We start from the raw sequence: 19,427 nt of genomic DNA, 5'->3' as shown, positions 1-19,427 counted from the left end.
TCAGAGCCCAGGAAGTTGACTGGTCCCTGTGGGGCAGGATGGAGACAGTCCCCCCTTCACTTCATTCCTGGGCGCATTCTGAAGGAGCTTTCTGGAAACTTTTTCCCACACTTGTTAGGAAAATTCCTTTGGCTGGGAAAGCCTGTCCTAACCCTTGACCTTGACTGTCCTGCTTTAGTGTGAAAACAGGAGACAGGAAGGGGCAGGGTCTGAAAAGCCAAAGGCGGTCCTGAATCCCTAAGTGTGTGTGTGGGGGGGGCTGAAAGGGGGGGAGGAAGGAGGGCTTGGTTATGCTGGCACTGACCAGAGGCAAAGCGGGAGGCAAGGCTGGGAGAGATCGCCTGGCACAAAGCCCTGCCCTGCCTCCTCCTGGTGACTCCAGAGACCCACAGCTTCCGTGTTTTGGAACACCTGTGTCCTGCTCAACTTGACCACTGTTGACTTGGGAACACATTCTCTGCCAGGACTGCTGGTGCCCCTCGCAGAGTGCAGCCCGGGGAAGGAAGGAGAGGTGGCCTACTTTTGTGATGGCGTGTGTGAGTGCTGTCCAGGGTCCTCAAGGGAGAACTTAAGGGAGCAGAGCCACACCCGCTTCCGGAACAGGAGCCACTGAGAGATGCAGGGAGACCCAGGAACATCTGTCTACGTGTTTCCACCTGGCTGTGGGTCTGGCAAAGGTGATTTGTCTCAACATAGCCCTGCTATCTAAGGCCTCGTGAAAAACCAGAGTTCATCCCTGCCCTGTCACCTAACCAAGCCACTATGACTCACCCATTGCCACCCATGCCTTGATCTGGAGTGACACTTTGCTGAATTCTCACTTTTCCTGGAAGGGCTTTCAGGGGTCCCTCACAGGGGCCACTGTGACCCCTGCATCTTCGTTCCTTGTCTTCCTCATCACAGGGTCGCTGGGTGGCTGAGTGGTAGCTTGTGTTGTGAAGGCTTATATGATGCTGCCTTTTCATTCATCCACTCACTCACGCATTCACTCTCTCCACTGGTGCTTGTACTATCCTGACACTGCTTCCGAGACAGGGCGTGGCTTATACTCAACAAGGGAAAGCATACCGGTACACATGAGTTGCTGGACTCCTGTTCTACCTGGGTAGGAACTGTGCCCAGGTGACCAGCCATGCTGGGCCCTTGACTACCCGAATCCTGGAGCTCAGATAGGCAGAGTGGGAGGCTCAGAGTCCTACAAGATGCATTGCTCCTCCGCTTGGCAGCTGTTGTAATGCCTTGCCTCCCTCTGGTTACAGCCACAGGGGGCCGTAGCAGCCGGGGGCAGTGTCTGCTGGTGCCTCTGCTTCTGAACTGGCCTCCGGTGTGAGGATCAGAGCTCTTGGTTCTGGGTTCAGGACCTCAGCCTCTGAGTCTTGGCACCCTTCTGGAGTCCCTCCTGTGACTGGAGCCTGTGTTCCTTGATTTTTGTCCCTGGCACCCCTAAACTTTTCTCTTGTTGCCACTGCCCCGGAACCACTTGTAGCATCGTTGCTCCTACTCTGTAGCTGCTACTGTCTCCTTTGTGCCACTGGCAGCTCAGCCCTTCCTACCGATGACAGTAGTGGAAAGTGTGCCCAAAGCTACGGACGTAACTCAGAGCTCATGCCTGACAAGCACGGGGCCCCGAGTTTAGTCACCACCACAGCCAACACCAAAAGCAAAGTAGCTAAGAAAAGACCTCAGTGAGGGAAGACTCTGGCTGAGAACAGTGGAGGCTCTCATGTAACTTGCTGACAGAGGACAATTTGGTTTTCTTCAGTGATGTAGGTTCCAGGGCCTGAACTCGGGCTGTCAGGCGGGGTGGCAAGCCCCTTATTTACTAATGCCTCTTGCTGACCCATGAGAACTCAATTTTTATTTTATTTTATTTTTTTTCCTCAAGATAGAGTTTCTCTGTGCAGCCCTGGCTGTCCTGAAACTCACTCTGTAGACCAGGCTGGCGTTGAACTCACAGAGATCTGCCTGCCTCTGCCCCTCAGTGTGCTGGAATTAGAGGGGTGCACTACCACCACTCAACTGAGAACAGTTTTTTTTTTTTTAAATACCATTTAATAGTACCCTACTTACAACCAGCAGTAGGGAGGCAGAGGCAGGCGGATTCTCTGAGTTGGAGGCCAGACTGGTCAATGGAGTAGGTTCCAGGGAAACCAGGGCTACACAGAGAAACCCTGTGGAATAACATGTTGGTGACAGTGTGGAGGAGCTGAAGCCTCACAGTTTTTCTGATGTAAAACAGTGTAGCTGCCATGGAGAGTCCAGCAGTCCCTTAAACAGCGGAACATTGGAGCTGGCAAGATTGCTCAGTGGGTAGAGGGGCTTGCTGCCAAGCCTGGTGCTCTGAGTTCAGTCCCCGAGGTGGAAGGAGAGAATCAACTCCACAAGTTCTCCGCCGACCTCCACGTACGCATGCTGCACCACGAATACTCAGCCCCCATAAATAAATAAACGAATAATGGAGTGGAGCCTTCATCACTGCATGACGCAGTAGCTCTGCATCTGAGCGAATACCCTAAGCTCTGAAGATGGAAGGTATTCAGGCACATCTGTTCTTGAGTGCTCACAGCAGCATTGCTCACAGCAGCTCAGAAGGACCAGTAGACAAAGGACTCAACAAAGTGTGGTATGTCCATTCAGCGGAATATTAGTCAGCCATGAAAACACCCACACACAAAGAATAATTCTAAAAGTTTTAGTTACATTTGTTTATTTATTGGGGTGTATGTTCTCTTACATGGGAGAGGTCAGAGGACAACTTGGATTGCTTCTTTCTTTCCATTTTGTGTGTCCTGGCATCACATGCTGGCATCGGGCAGGCTGGCGCTAAGAAACATTTTAACATAGACTTTAAGCTCAGGTGTTAACAGAAGGAGACACCTGGTGGGGTGGGGTGGGGTGGGGCGGCACTACGATACACCCAGAGAGTGAGTGCAGGGTTGCCCTGTCTCGTCTTCGTGCTAGTTAAATGCATTGTCTTGGTGCGGTTTGGTGCCGTTACCTTCACAGGGTTGCTGGGGATGTAACTGAAGTCACAGGGTGGGTCCTCGGGGACCTAACAGGACTAGCTCTTGGGATGTGAGAGGGTGGGACATCTGCTCCCTAAAAGAAGTGATCAGCCTAACCTGAGGGATTTCCCCCTCCATCTGGGAGAGGGGCCAGCCTGTGCTTTATAGACACTCAGGTTCCAAGCCTGGGTCATTGACATTTTGACCTAAAATAGCTGTCTGTGAAAAGAATATTGCTGATAGGTTGGCATCTGTCACAGCACATGTTAAGTGTGCTGGGAATTGTTTGTGCCTGTGTGCTTGCGTGCAAGCATGCATGTGTGTATGCGTGCATGTGTGTGAGCACATGCTGGGGTGTGTGTGTAGGCCAGGGGTCAATGTCTATCACTCTTCTAGGTAGAAGCCTACAGGAGCTACTTAGCAGCCTTCCAGCACTAAGAATACCAACACCTGACCACACCCAGCTTTTCATGTGGACATTTATAGCTGCAGTTCCTATGCTTGTAGCTGAGCTGTCATCCAACCCTAAGCTGTTTTTTTTTTAAGTTTTTTGAGAGTTCCATACCTGAGCACTGTATTTTTTTTTTTCATGGACAGCTATTGTTTTAAATCACAAAGCAAAGGCCCAGAGCCTGCCACGGAAGACATCACTAGCCTGAGCCTGGGTGCAGGTAGCAGTGGCGGCTGGGCGTGTAGTGGCTCTGTGGCGGTGCCTCATTACCCACAACTTCGACTGCACAGATCAACTGGGCAGATAGCACACATCTGTCAGCCCAGCACTCCAGAGTGGCCAGAGCTTCAAGGTCAACCTGAAATATATAGTAAGTTTGAGGCTAGCCTAAGACCCCTTCTCAAACAAACAAAACAAATCAACCAACCAACCGTCAAATCAAAACAACAACAAGACCAGTAGTAGGGCTGGAGAGATAGCTTAGTTGATAAAAGTATGTGTAAACATGAGGACGTGAGTTCAGTTCCCAGAACTTTATATATTTATATGTATTTATAAATTTATGTATATAAGGTATTCATATATTTATGTATACAATATACTCATATATTTATGCATATGATGTATCCATATATATGGTGTGTCTTTTTAAAGTAGCTAGGCAAGGTAATGGTCCCTTGTGATCCAGCACTGGGAAGGCTGGGCAGCTAGCTTAGCCGGCTTGCTGAGTTCCAGGCCAGGGAGAGAGACTGTCTCAAAAAAACAAACACAAGAACAGTGAACAGCACTTGAGAGCAAGAGGTGTCTTCTGACCTCCAATGGGCACACACGCAACCCAGCAATGACCTTTCTGATTAGACAAGATATTTCTAGACCTACTTGTTGGTCTGTTCTGATGGTGGCAATGGAGGGAGATTTAAGAGAATGGCAGCTGTCTCAGAGATGCTGACGTTGGTTGTCAAGGCAACAGGACAATGTGGTGTTACTTTGCCTGAGGTTCTAGAGTACCAGGTTTGGAGCGAGACAAGACAGCCAGTGCCAGTGGAGTGCACCCTACCTCCTGCAGCTCCGCCCCAGGCTTCGCCAAGCCTGGTGCATGACAGGGCCACAGTCATGATAGGGCACACACCATGTGTGTTTCAGCGTGTGGGGAAGGCATGGGATGAGATCTTGTAGAAATGAGTCAGCCGGTAATGCTGAGGTCTATGCTCAAACTACAGGGCTGGTGAGTCAGCCTCCCATTGATGTTCTGGGAGGTCCAGCCTTCATCCCTGGGCATGGGTGGAAGCTTCCCTCACAGCTGCCCTCAGGGACCCCTGTGGCTGAGCAGGGTGGAGGTAGGAGGGTTTGTGTCCTGTAATTCAGATGTTTCCTACAATAATATAACTTGTTCTTGGAGCCCCTGTCTGTATGTGTGTATTTTTCCTTTTCTTTGTTTGTTATTTACTTTTTGAATTTGAGACAGTGTCTCGCCTCATATCGCTGGCTGTTCTAAAACTCACTATGTAGTAACAGGCCCCCTGGAGGGCTAAGATTGTAGGTGTGTGAGATGTGTGCCACTTTTCTCTGCTAATGAAGTGCTGGGGATCAAAGCCAGGGCTTCATGAGTGCTAAGTGAACCACCTACCCACAGAGACACATTCTCAGCCCTATTGTTTGTGTCTTGAGACAGCGTCTTACTTATGTAGCCCAGGTTGGCCCCAAACTCATGGTCTTTCTGCCTAAGCCTCTCCAGTGCGGGGATGACACCCAAGCTTGTTCTACCAGGCTGGGGTTGTTCCACTAGCTGAGGTTTTCCCCAAACACCTCCATCCACCTTTCAATGTAGGGGTTGATGGGGGTCCTGGGTTCATTCCGAGCTGGGCTCTCAGGAGCATGGAATGGCCACCCACTAGATGGTGTATTGCTCAACTTCCTTGGACAGAAGCCTCTGCCCACTGGAGAGAACTGTCCTTGCTCACGAAGTCTGGCTTTGGGGTGTGTGGTGGTGGAGGTATCATTTCTGGAATACGTCATTTCGATGTTATTTATATCCACAAACCGGCAAGCAGAATTTCATTTTCTTCAAGATGTGGCTGCTCCTTCAGATCACGTGGTGGCCTCTTAGGTTCTCTTCAAGAAGGAGTGACTAAGGGGGGTGGGAGGGAGGAGTGGGTCTCCTTTGATCTTGGGGAGATCTGGGCTCTGGGTGCTTGGTGAGTCATACTTTTGTATTATCTTGAACATTTCCATAACAAAAGTTAAGCCAAGGGAAGCAATGAGAGCCTGTGGAGTTGGCCTGGTGTATGGCCAACCCAGGGTCTGTTTTTTTTTTTTTTTTTTAACCTTCCTCATCTGGGGTCTGCTCTGGCTTCCACTGTGCTCCAGGAGGCTCTGCAGGGCACCCCACTCCCTTCCTGAAGCTAGGGAAACCCACGTCTGTCTTGGATTCTACTCCTGGGTTGGCTGGGTTTTCCCGGAATCTTCTGAAACCTTTTGATGGCGTCTTTCCCGTTCTCCTCAGCGGTGTGGATTTTATATACGCACATATTTAATGTACTATCGTTAGAGTGGAGTGTCTGGAGGGGGGGAGCCGCCTCGCCCACCTGCTGTCTTCTTGCGGGAAATTCTGTAAAAGATATTCTTAAACGGCTTTGTAGGACTGCATTGAACATTCTTTGTGGTTTCCTGGCTGGGTGTTCAGGATCCACTGATCTGAAGAGTTGAGATTCCACCAGTCACTGGGATGAGGCCCCGTTCCCTGGCCACGCTGATGGGTGGAGATGTGGGTTCCTTGGTTAGAGCAGCAGGTAGCCTGTGGCCTCCACCTCTGTGAGGAGTGGGCTCCAGCTGTCACGTGAGAAAAAGGGGAGGTTGGGAGTTCTGGACAGTGTTGGCAGCACTTTGCCGACACCTGGCACCTCGTGCGCAGTCATGCCTGCTCAGGTCTGTGTGCAAGGACCTTCATGCTCAGATTGGAAAGGTCAGCTGGCAGTCAGCAGAATTTTCCACGTTTGGTTTTCTCTTGGCAGGATCTCATGTATATTGAAAGCTGGCTCTGAATTTGCTGTGCAGCAGAGGCTGTCCTTGAACTCCTGATCCTTCTTCCTGTACCGTCTAAGCACTGGGATTACAGGTGAACTGTTCTATGTGGTGCCGGGGATAGAGCCTAGGGCCTTCCAAAAGCATGCATCCTATCTAAACCATACGTGGCTCTCATCTCTCATTTTTCACAGGCCCATGGACAGCCTGGGTTGCCACAAACCTCGTAGCCAGCAGGAAGCTAAGGCACTTTGAGTTCTTTCACAGCCAGCCTCTTTTTTTTTTTAAAGTCATGGCAGGGAGTTCCTGATCACAGAAAGGGACCCCACCTCGGCTGTGTCTGACACTGCAGTCCTTCCCAGGGTCCTTCATACTGTGCACCTGCAGATGGACATCTTGAACCATGGTCTCAGGCTTGTGCTGGGTAGGCTCTGTCTGGGGCTATCAGAAAGCCTTGGTGGGTCCATCTGAGTTCTACACCCACCAGTGACCCACTTGGGGGCAATCCATAAGCCTCCAACCTGCTAGAAGATTCCATCATGCTGACAGGAAGGGCTCTGGGCTGGGAGCTGTCCCAAGAGCTGAGAGGAATCATGAAGGTTGTGGGGAAGAGAAGTTAACTCCGGCAATTCCTGATGCTAAGGCTGGAGGATTAGGAGCTCAAGATGAGCATTGGCAACGTAGCAAGACCCTGTCTCAAAATAAAAACAAGCACGGGGTTAGTGGGGTGGCTCAGTGGTTTGACACCTGCCTAGAATACCTCAGTGAAAGGCTTGGAGCATGACTCAGTGGTAGAGAGCTTACTTAGATGTGCCAAGCCCTGGGCTCCATCGTTAGCACTGCAAAAATGATCAGACAAAGAAAAAATCTTGTAAACTCTTCATTTTTAGAAATTTCCATGTAATATTTCCAGACTACAGTTGGTAGAAGATGGGCATGACACCATGGGCTGGAGGACGGCCACAGCCCCCTCTAAGAAGAGCGGAGGGCATCCTGCCATTCGGTTCTCTCAGGAAGACTCTTGGCTGAGCCAGATGTGGATGCTGGGAGGGCTCTGGCTGTTTAGAGAGTCCAGAAGGGGAGGGTAGGTGATGAATGGGTAGAGTAGGAGGCCAACCTTCTCTGGCCTCTACTCCCTGCAGAACTGGAGCTCAAGTTGAACCTTTCCCACAGATGGGACCCCTCTCTGAAGGTGCAGGGGAGGGTGGCCATTACTGAGATCATGGTGGGGCTGGCATACATAGAGAAGAACAGACCACAGCCTGAGCAGAAACTGGCTTCCGGGGCCTCCGTGTGGGACCCGGGGATAGGGTACAGCTCTCTCTCTCTCTCTCTTTCTCTGCCTTCCTAAGCCAGTGCTGACTCTCTGAGGCAGCCTGAGGGCCGTGGAGGCCAGGACTCTGAGGACAGCACAGGGCTGTGCTCGCCGCAGGAGGCTGGAGAGGGTCCTTCTTGCCACCCGGGGCTATAGTGGCCCACAGTACGACTCATAGGTGTGTTACTCCAACCTCTACCTTGATCTTCTGGTCTCTCCTGTGTCTCAATATCTTAGGTTTTACAACTATATTTCCATTAGGTGTGGAGGTCTGTCTGGATCATCTATGATCTTGCTTAATATCATCCTTAGGCGCATTTTTGAAGAGAGAAATGTCTTTTCCCAATGAGGTTTGAGGTGGACATGAATTTGGAGATAGAACACCAGTGACAATTGGTCATTGAAGTTTAGTGATGGAACATAGACCTCAGGATGGAACATGGGGCCACGAGTTGCTCTAAGCATGCTAGAATGTCAGAACAGCAAGGGCAAAGGCCCTGGGGCAGAGAACCATCAGGGGAACAGGGGATGGTTATGTGGTGGGAGCAGAGGTAGGCAACATAGATAGGTCCTGTTGACTACGGGTTGGTAACCAAGGTACAGGGTGGGTAGAGCCCCCATGGGGTGTTAGATACTAGCGGTGGCCTCAGAATATGAGACGTTGGCATCAGGCACCAGGTGTAAAGTTTCTCACTACAGAAATGAAGAGAAGAGAGTCTGGGCTGGGCATTATGGTTGGCAGAGTTGCCCAGTTGAGAGCTGGAAAGTGTGGAGATGCCCAGGGCCTGGCAGGGGAGGGGCCGATGTCTGGAGGGATGATGGAGAGAGGGGCTAACTCTATAGCTGGCACTGAAGTGATGGTTGTCACTGCTAAGAGTTGTAAGAGAGGAGGCATCAATGGCATCTGAGGTCCTCCAGGGCTGATGATGATCAGGAGCTTGTGGTGTGAGCTGTGAGTTCCTTCTTCATCCTGAAGACCCTGGACCCTGTTTCCACATACAGAATTCTTAGGCGAGGCTATTCTCTGACAGCTGCTTTCTGGTATGGTCTTGTCTTTTGTTGTCTTGGAGATAATAGATACAGGGCCTTGGGCATGTACAGCCAATGCTCTAGTGTAGGACTATGACCCCACTCCTCACTGGGGAGATTCTAGACAAGAACTCTGCCATTGAGCCACACCCTGGCCCCTCATTGGGGGATTCTAGGCAGGTTCTCTACCACTGAGCCTTACCCCAGCCCCTCAATTGGGGAATTCTAGGCAGGTGCTCTACCACTGAGCCACACCCCAGCCCCTCACTGGGGGATTCTAGGCAGGGGCTCTACCACTGAGCCACACCCCAGCCCCTCACTGGGGGATTCTAGGCAGGGGCTCTACCACTGAGCCACACCCCCAGCTGCTTGCTGGAGGATTCTAGGCAGGCATTCTACCATTGAATTACATCCCCAACTTTCTTCTGACTTATTTTGAGACAAGGGTCTCACCTTCAGACCAGGATGGCCTTGAATTTGCTGATCCTCCTGCCTCAGCCTCTTGAGTAGCTGGGATGACAGGTCTTAGCCACCATGCTCAGATGACAGCCAATTTCTCACCTTCCATTTTTTTCTCTCACAGGAGGAGAACAGGCAGATCCTGGCTCGGCAGAAGTCCAACTCGCAGTGTGATTCCCATGATGAAGAGATCTCCCCAATTCCTCCAAACCCTGTGGTAAAGGCACGCAGTCGGCGGGGTGGTGTGAGTGCTGAGGTCTACACTGAAGAAGATGCTGTCTCCTATGTGAGGAAGGTAAAGGACCCCAACACACACACACACACACACACACACACACACACACACACACACATCCCTGTCAGCCCTGGGGATTTGATTTCCTGTCTGGCCAGAGCAATGGGGTCATATGGCATGGGAGACTTGGTTATGGGTGGGATTATTGTCATCATGGTGCTGTGGTAACCTCTGGGGTGGATCTCGGGAGCTCCCTATAGTGTTAGGACTTCAGCAGGCTTAGGAAGAAGAGAGGAAGGTTCTCCAGGACAAGGCAGGCTGCAATTCTGTCCTGCTTCTTGACCTCTAGTCTCTATTAAGGGCACAAAGCCGTGAAACCTGGACTCCACCCTTAGACCTCAGCAACCCAACCACTTCCACATGCCTGGTCTGCAAATTCCTCAACAAGGGTGCTTTAGGGGACCCACGCAGGCATTTGGGAGGCACGGCAGCTGTACCTGTGCACCAGCTTAGCCATTTCTAGGTGCACAGCCAGGTGGTGGCAAGCATTCCCACTACCATGCAGCTGTCCCCCTCATCAGCATACGAATGCTTTTCATCTTGAAAAACAGCACGGCAGCCTCTAAATTCCCACTGCTGCCTTCTTCCCAGGATTTAATACTGTTTGAGCAGATGATAAAAACTGACAATGGCATTATGGTAAACTCAGCTAGGAAGCTGTAGGGTATGGTGATGCATGCCCATGATCCAGGCCGGCCTGGGCTACATAGCAAGATCAAATCACGCGAACTCCTCAGAGCACTTCCCCCATGTGGCCGTCATCCCCATTCCTAGAACTACAGTTTAACTTTGTGCAAAGCTTCAGAGAGTTCCAAACTCAGGGGCCTTGTGGAGCACAGTTTCAAGTCCATCAAAAGCAGGCAAGCATGACACATGTCACAGATCAGAGGACCAAAGTGGAAGGACCCTGAGTATTACCTGACAGGGACCTGAGACAGAAGAAGGTCATCCAAGAAAGCTTTAAAACATGAAAGATTAAAACATGGATGGTACTTAACCATCAGATCCAGTAGGACTCCCAAAACTCAATGGGTAAGGGTGATGGCACAATGTAGAGTGTTTGCCTAGAATTCCTCAGTGAGGGGCTGGGGTGTGGCTTAGTGGTAGAGTCCCTGCCTAGAATCCCCCAGTGAGGGGCTGGGGTGTGGCTCAGTGGTAGAGTCCCTGCCTAGAATCCCCCAGTGAGGGGCTGGGGTGTGGCTCAGTGGTAGAGCATGGGTGAGTCTCTGGATTTGATGGCTGATATTGGAAACATAAAAGTAGTTTAAGGGCCTTCACTTGGGACAATAGCCAACGCAACATGGATAGATAAGGAGTGGGAAAATAGGTCAAGGGGTATAGGGGTATATGCATCACCAAGGGTCAGGAGTTCAGGATAGGTGTCCATTATCCAACAGCTTGCCTATGCCATGACATATGCTGGGAACCCAAGACTTATTTTATAGAAGCTTTAGGTACATCTCTGGGTAAAATGGGATACCCTGAGCAGGAATAGAAAATGCAAAGATTTCCTTGTTATGCAGATACAGAAAGACTTATGAGGTCATGGAAAACCTCGGCCCAGCCCTTGTTGCCCAGACCAGAGGCAGTATTAGACCTCAGAGTCTGTGTGCACAGCCCTCATAGAAACACCTCTGACAGACTGAACTGAGGTTCTCTCAAAAGGGTTGAGAATAGCTCCTTTTTACAGAAGAATTGTTGACATGGCATCTGAACTCACATCTCTCAGACTGGCATTGTACATCAATGAGGCATATTTGGTGCAGATTTGGTCTGGTTTTATTTCAGTTTATGGCACTGGGTATAGAACACAGGGCCTTACACATGTGAGAAAGGGCTTTACTGAGCCACACCCAGCCCCTCACTGGGGGATTCTAGGCAGGTATTTTACCACTGAGCCACACCCCAGCCCCTCACTGGGGGATTCTAGGTAGGCACTATATTACTGAGCTATACATATTCAGCTTTCTAATCTTTAAACAACTGCTTATCATCTTTCTACAAATTTAGTGAAAGTAAAAACAACAACAAAACTATTAACGAAAGGTACTGGCTGTCTTCTGGCATCTTGTAAGTGGTTCTGAATTTTCAAAGAGCCACAGGCCCAAAACAGTTCCAAACTCTAGACTAGACTGTGCCCAAGCCTCTTACTAGACTGCTCCATTTTCTTGCTCCTTATTTATTTAAAAAACTTCTAACAGTGGGCTGGCAAGATGGCTCAGCAGGCAAGCATGCTTGCTACTAAGCCTCATGACTTGAACTGGATACCTAGAACTCACATAGTAGAAAGAGAAAACTGCCTTCTGCAGGCTGACCTCCACATGAGCACTGCAGCACACGAACCCTAACCCCAGTAAACAGATAAATGTAATTTTAACAATTTAAAGTAAAATATATATGGCCTTTCCTACTGTTCTGGCAAGGTCTGATACTACGTCCATGAGGACAGCAGGAGAATCAGTGCCGGCCGGGTCGTTTCCTTAGTTTTTAGCAGCAGCTTAGAAAACTGGCTCTGTCCCCAGGGCTAAAAGGTCTGATCCTGGTCTTCTCCATAGGTCATTCCCAAGGACTATAAGACCATGACAGCGCTGGCTAAGGCCATTTCGAAGAACGTGCTCTTCTCACACCTGGATGACAACGAGAGGAGGTAGGCGTGACTGAGGCGTCTGCACACTACCCTCCGGGCTAAACCGTGCTGGCAGTCAGGGGCATGCCGGCTTTGGGAGAAGCAGATGCTCCCATGGGCTCACAAGGAAGGGGCAGCTTCCACACTACATATCTGGGTGTCCATCTGGACCAGTGCAGGAACTGTGTCCCCGGTCCTGGGGGAGAGTTGAGCCGTCTCTCTCAAACACTGGGTGCAGAGTCATGGCTCCCACATCCTCAAGCCTATGGAAAGGCACAGTAGTGGTGTTGTCTTTAGTGCTGACCACGTGGCCGAATGTCTCAACAGCTTCCATATGCCAGGGCCGGAGGAGCAGTGGAGTGGGAAGGAAGTTGTTATTCCTCCAGGGAGAGAAGCCCGGGAGCCAGGAAGGAGCCAGGGCTGGCTTTGAAAAGTTAATTGTATAAATGATTAGGAAAACCAGAGTTTTATCTGGGCATGGTGGTATATGTTTATAATCTCAACACTCAGGAGGCTGAGGCAGGAGGACTGCTGCGAGTTCAAGGCAATCCATATCTACACAGGCAAGACTCTATCTCAAAAAAAAAATAAAATAAAGAAAAGAAAAAAAAAACCAAGATGGGTTTGATAGATAAAAGTACTTCTAATAAGTGTGAAGATTCACGTAGACCAGGCATGGTGGCACACACCTCTAATTCCAACACTGGCAGGAGGGTCATAAGTTCAAGGTATATTTTCAGCTGCGTACCTAGTCTGAAGCTGGTCTAGATGACGCGAGACCCTGCCTCAAAAACCGTGGATATATTTGTCTACATCACCTGGTGTAGGCGGCCAGCGCGACTCCTCTTTGTTAGCTCTTGAGATTGAATCCCCAAATTTGGTTTGCTTTTTTGTTCAATGTGTACGTTTACTTATTTAGTATATGTGAGTTTGTGCACATATGCATGTGTAACTTTCAGGAATTGTTCTCTCCTTCCATTGGGTGAGTCCTGGGGCTTGAACTCAGGTCACCAGCTCGGCAGCAAGCCCCTTTACCGAACCATCTTGCCGGCCCTCGTGCGGCTGAACTCTCGGTATTCAGCCGGTGTGACTGTGGGGGTTTGTAGAGGCTGTGAGCCCTGAGGCATGATTGTCAGAGGTAGGTCTCTGGGGGCGGGCACTTATATAGTGCCCATTTCTGTTCCATGTTCTCTGCTTTCCGACCTACAAACACGTGAACAGGTTTTATACCACAAGCTCCCGCCACCGTGCATAGAGCCGCCCGGGTCACCCTGTCTTCCTTGTCGTTAGGAGCTGACTCCCTTTGACTGTGATCCAGAATGAACAGCTTCTCGCTGCCTCTGTCAGGGGTCTGACACTGGTGACTGGAAAAATAACCAGTGCCGTCCTGCCCCGGTTTGGTAGGGAGTAGTGTACTCACGAGCCAATCCCTGGGGCCTGAGGATGCCCCTGTGTGACACAGAAGACAGCAGATATGATTAACCTGATAAGGGGCGAGCCCTTCCCCGGGAAGGTTTAAACACCGTCTACCCCCACCGCCTTTCACTGTTCTAGTGACAGCCGGGCAATGGTGGCACGCACCTTTAATACCAGCACTCAGGGGGCAGAGGCAGGTGGATCTCTGTGGGTTAGAAGCCAGTCTGGTCTATAGCGTTACTTCCAGGACAGCCAAGGCTACACAGATAAACCCTGACTTGAAAACCAAACAAAACCAAGTTCTGATGACAAAGTTCAATGCCACCGAAGCTTTCCTGGGGATTCAGTGGGTCTGCTGGGCCGTAGAGACCCCTCAGTTAACCTCCCCTCTCCTAGGTATCCAGGATACCTCAGGCCACACACAACGAGAGAAACTGTAAACAGATGGCCAAGAGGAACAACTGGAGCCTCAGCTCAGGGTCCAGTGCCTCCCACCATTCCCCCTCTCTCATCATCAGCGCACAGGCAAGGTCATGACTGACGCTGGAAGGCAGGCAAGGACGAGGTGATGAAGATGGTGGCTATTTGGCTCTGAGGACTGCTTTCTGCCATACTTGAGGATATGGGTGGGCATGACCTTGCATTTTTAGGGGACTCTTAAGTGGCACAGGTTCCCTTGTGAGGAGGTGAGGGACCACTGGGACACGTGCAGGAGGGGCTATCTGCCCAGAAGTAGAGATGGAGTGCTGTGGTGACCAGATAGGGTCGCCTACCATCACAGGAAACAGAGAATCAGGAAGGGCCTCTCCTAGAGCTTCCCCACGGAGGCAGTCTGGACACCTCAGTTCCACTTCTTGATTCTGAGTTTTTGGAAGTATTGAGAAAAGCACTTCTTGCTTCCATCTCACTTTTGGTGCCAGTTCATGGTACTTGGCCATTTCGGTCACAGCAATCCCCTGTTCAGCTTGTTAGCAGTGTTTTTTTTTTTTTTTTTTTTTTTTTTTGTGGGACAGCTCCAGTCACCAGGGGAAACAATTGACTGAAACATTGTACATTTGTGTGTGCACGTGTGCATGCTTAAAAGTGAGCGTGTGATAGGTGTGTCAGGCTGAACTCTGTCAAGTGGCCTTGGGATTACTCCTGACCATCCATCCACTTTGTGCTCTTTTGTTCTCATTTAGTTTTTTTGAGACAGGGGTTCTCCGTGTATCCTTGGCTGTCCTGGACTTGCTTTGCAACTCTCGGAGACCCGCCTGCCTCTGCTTCCCCAGTGCTGGGATCACAGGCGTGCGCCACCCCGCCTGGCTCGCCATTTTGTGTTTTGAAATGCTGTCTCTACAAGTGGAAACTTGCTGATTCGGGCAGGCTGGCTGCATGCCCACTGAGTCCTAGGGATTCACTGTCTCCAGGGCCCCGGCTTACAACCCACTGTCGTTACCAGCTTTTTACTCCAGGGCTTGGGACTGACCTCAGGACTGTGTCCTTGTGAGGCAGCGCTTCCCTGACAGGGCCATCTTTCCAGCTGTGGACCTGTTTTAACCTGAGTTCATGCATCCACTTACAGTGCCGTTTGCGATTTGACTTTGAATGAATGTGGGATTCACATGGTTGACACCTCAGAGATGCAGAGAGAGGGGCTCAAAGGAAAGGTAACTGTTTGCAGACTACCAGGCCCCTTGCTGGACTCTGATGGAGTTTCATGCTCACCTCTATGGTCCCTTCTGCTCCTTAGATAGGATGTCACCTGCTCCATGGTGGATCACCACACAGGAAGGCTGTCTCTTCCATCCTTCCTCCCTCCCTTCCTCCTTCCTTCCTTCGGTGCGTGCAGAGGTCAGAGATCAATTTAGGGTGTCATCCTCAGGTACCATCTACCTTGTTATTCTGAGGCAGGGTCTCTCACTACTCTAGAACTCACCAAGTAGTCTAGCCAGTGAACCTCAGGGTCCATTTGCTCTGCGTCCTCAGGACTGGGATTACAAATGTGTTATTTAATTAATTTATTTAGAATTTCATACATGAGTACACTATAGTTATAATATTTACACCCTTCTTTCCCCCTCCCAACTCCTCCTTCCCTAGTTCCCTCTGGGATTCCTGATGGCTTCTTCTGTATTTACCACACACACACACACACACACACACACACATAGGCATACACACACGCACACACACACACACACACACGCACGTGCACTCACCCTACAGAGCCCATTTAGTGTCATTAGCATGCACATATATTTAGGGCTTCCCACTTGGGATTGGATGGGGGCTCATCCCTGGGGAAGACTGATTCTCCCTCTCTCAGCAGCCATCTGCCATGGTTCTTCAACCCCGGGGTAGGGCCCTGTGGGCTCCTTCTCCCTGCTTGAACCCAGGCGCTTATGTAGGTTCTGAACTCGGGTCCTCATGCTTGCAAATTACACACTTTATCTGCCAAACAATCTCCGCATCCCCTTTCTGCCTTCTGAGACATGGTTTCCTTATGCAGCGTGGGTAAGCCTGGAACCTGTTATCCTCCTGCCTCAGCTTCCTGGCAGCGGGGAGACATCACATCTGGCCTGACTCAGTCTTCATGGACATGCTGCGGGAATGTGGCTCATGTCGACTGGGCAGCCTCCTCAGCTCCCCCACCCCCTAACTGTAGACAGCAAGCCCTGCTCTGTGTGGTCATTTAGAGCAGATAACACTCCAGATAACACTCCAGAACTGTGGGATCTCCAGCCGAGAGACCGGGAAGCAGAGGAAGCAGATGGCTGGGTTGATGACACCTCTGTGCAAAGCTGGCCTGGGAAGGAGGGGATCACAAGCGGCACGTGTGTCTGCTTCGGCTCTATTGTTTTCCGCGGAGGAAAACTCACTTTTCATATGTACACAGTAGACTGGTTCCTGGCTGTGGAGCTGGCTGGCTCCAGGAAGTGGTCCTGAGGGAACAAGCAGGGAGGCTTCTGCTCCCGGTCTCTCACGTGACACTGCTCTGTGCAGCTTCCAGAAGCCAGGCTTAGCAGCTCTGTCTGGCTCGGTGCGTTTGACAGGGGCATCTCCAAGACTGCAGGCTCTGGGCCCTGGCCTTGGGGCTCCTCTCGCCCCACGTGGGTGGAACGAAGTGAGCCGGGCCCTTAGCCGTGGGGTCAGCGTGCAGGGTGAGCACCCCTCCTTTCCCGAGGGCCTCTCCCTCTAAAGTCAGGCGTAGGACAAGCTCATTGTCAAGGGCTGAGCAATTTCACTCTTGTCAGTTTATCTTGGAGTTTTCCTAAGCTGTACTAAGGATACTTGTTAGAAAAGTAGAAAGATGATGCTGAATTAAATCCTGTTATTTAGAAGAGGGTGCTGGGACTCGGGAGATGGCTCAGGTGCTAGAGTGCTTCTGAGTCCAATCCCTAGAACACACATACACAAGCAGTGGGCAGAGCAGCACATGGAGGTGGGAGGTGGGAGGAGACACAGTGGATCGTTGGGCAGCTGGACAGCCTGGCCTAACTGGTCAGCCCCAAGCCAGACAGAAAAGCAAGAGGGCTCGAAGCTGAGGAACAGCAGCCAAAGTCCCGGTGGGCCTCCATACACACACATACCCACATAGAAATCGATGTTTTAGATGATGAGGTCCAGGACAGTTGTGTTTCTAGCCAGCTCCTGTTGAAGGCTCGCTGGACTTTTGCACAGAAATGAACTTGTGGCTTTAGTTTCTTTCTTTGTCCTTTGCCAAAGGCAGCACAGCACATCGGAGGCAGAGCCAGCATTCCAGCCTGTGTTCTCCCCGTGATGACAGGTCATGTCGTCCCCTTCCTCCTCCACCTGCAAAGGGAGGAGGACACTGAGCAGTCTGGGCACCTGCAGCCAAGGGAGCTGGCTCCTGATGCCAGCAGCATCCTTAGAACACTCAGTATTTGGGCTCCCTGTATCCTGAGGTGACTTCCACACACCCCGATAGGTACTGGGGGCCTGAAAGGCCCCAGGAATGGTGCTGGGCTACATTATGGTGTATGTGCAGGTAAAGGCATGGCCAGTGAGATACAACTCCGTGTGTGTGAAACCATCTTTAGAGAGCGTTGTACACATTGTGACTGGGGTGACATCCTCTGGGATTCAGTGTCAATGAGGGTAATAAGGCCTGCTATGAGAATTTCTGTAAGAGCTTAACAGCAAAGAATATTTGTGTGATATTGTCACCATCACATCAGCATTAGTATGCCATTCCTCCATCACCATTAATACTGTCGTCACCACCACCATCACCGTTGTCATCACCATCATCACTGCCATTACCATCATCCCGCCATCACTATCATCACCACGGTTACCACCCCCACCATCCCCATCATCACCACAGTTATCACCACCAACATCTCATGTGTGGGTATATGCACAGGATGGTGTCTGTGGAAGTCAGAGGCATTGGATCCTCTTGAGCAGGAGTTAGAGGCTGCTGTGAGCCACCCAACGTGAGTATGGGAGAACTCTTGGCCTCTGTAAGAGCAGTACTGATTCCTGTTTGTTTTGTTTTTTTGAGACAGAGTTTCTCCGTGTAGCTCTGGGTGTCCTAGAACTCACTCTCTAGACCAGGCTGGCCTTGAACTCAGAGATCCGCCTGCCTCTGCCTCCTGAGTCCTGAGATTAACGGCATGCGACACCAGGCCTGGCTTCAGTATTTACAGCCAACCATTTCTCCAGCCCCGTTACCAGTGTCGTCATTGTCCCATCAAACTGTTACCATCGCAACTGCCACCGTCGTACCATCGTCCTTATGACGCCGCCGACATTCCTTTCACAGCTGGGCGGCCAGGTGGCAACCCTCAGTGGGCTTCTCCCGAGATTTCCCCTTTGCTCCTCAGAGGTTGGCCGTGCTGCCAAGGGCACTTGCAGCCAATCCCACTGCGACTCAGCACTCAGGGGAACACTGGTGTCACCATGAGACCTCGTCAGGATGTCACTCACTGCTGTGTCTAGTGCCCCGGGTACCTGGTAGGCTACTGTGGTCTTTGAGACACCCACACTCAGGAGGAAAGTGTCTAGGGGCCATCCTATACCAAAGGGCCCAGTCTGTGGAAGGCTCTTGCCCCTTGCTCCAGGCTCAGCATCAAGGGTCCTAGTTGGGGCTTGGCCAGGTTGCCATCTCCCCACCACCAGCCCCTTCATGGCCCCTCTGTGCTGGGTCAAGATGCTCCTGGCAGTACCCCAGGGTGGCAGCAAGCGCATCCTTCTTCTGAATGTTTCCATCAGAAGCTGAGCAGACCCTCACCCCTCCCAGGGAAGCAGGACACTCACTGCTTGGCTAGAGCACCAGCATCCTTGAAACATGGCTCCCAGGGCATTCAGAAGCCCTGCGGTGCTCTGGGAGGGAGGCGGATGCCCTTGGGGTTCCATCTTCTTCCTTCCCAGGTGCTAGATAGGGTGCCCCGAGAGGGAGCATGCCTGAGCCCTAGGGGCTGAGCAGTGTGGCAATTAGGAAGCACTGCGTGTTTGCGGCCTGTGCTGGGGCCTCATTACCTGAGCCAACAGAAGGGCGGCCAGGTGCATCACCCAGCAGCTCCGTTCTCTGCTGCTCTAATTAAAACTCCGGCCTCCGGCCCGAGTGTGGCTTCCACAGCTGTCTCCTGGTATCTGTGTGGTCTCCATCCCTCCCACCCGCCTATCTCTGCAGCTTGTTTTTGCACAAATTGGCTCTGGGCCTCAGGTGATGGGAAAAACACGCTGTCTGCCGAGTCATGTGCAGCCAAGGGAGCTGGCTCCCGCTGCTGGGAGCATTCTCGACCCCCTTCCTCCCCTCCAGCCTGGCAAGGGCTTTGAGGCGCTGTGCTTCCCTTCCAGGC

The 19,427-nt window shown here is 51.2% G+C and overlaps 1 protein-coding gene across 4 annotated transcripts in view; it reads left to right on the top strand.

Moving 5' to 3' along the window:
- The window catches only part of Prkar1b (protein kinase cAMP-dependent type I regulatory subunit beta), a 134,655-nt gene that overhangs the window by 33,492 nt on the left and 81,736 nt on the right, over nucleotides 1-19,427 (top strand). For all 4 annotated transcript variants that reach the window (XM_060367980.1, XM_060367981.1, XM_021640706.2 and 1 more), the window contains 2 exons: nucleotides 9,405-9,575; nucleotides 12,131-12,222. In XM_060367980.1, coding sequence (XP_060223963.1) covers nucleotides 9,405-9,575; nucleotides 12,131-12,222 — 263 coding nt within the window. The remainder of the gene's footprint in view (nucleotides 1-9,404; nucleotides 9,576-12,130; nucleotides 12,223-19,427) is intronic.

Source organism: Meriones unguiculatus, chromosome 15 (assembly GCF_030254825.1).
Source record: "Meriones unguiculatus strain TT.TT164.6M chromosome 15, Bangor_MerUng_6.1, whole genome shotgun sequence".
NCBI classification, from domain to species: Eukaryota; Metazoa; Chordata; class Mammalia; order Rodentia; family Muridae; genus Meriones; species Meriones unguiculatus.
This window is presented reverse-complemented; position numbering and strand designations above follow the sequence as displayed.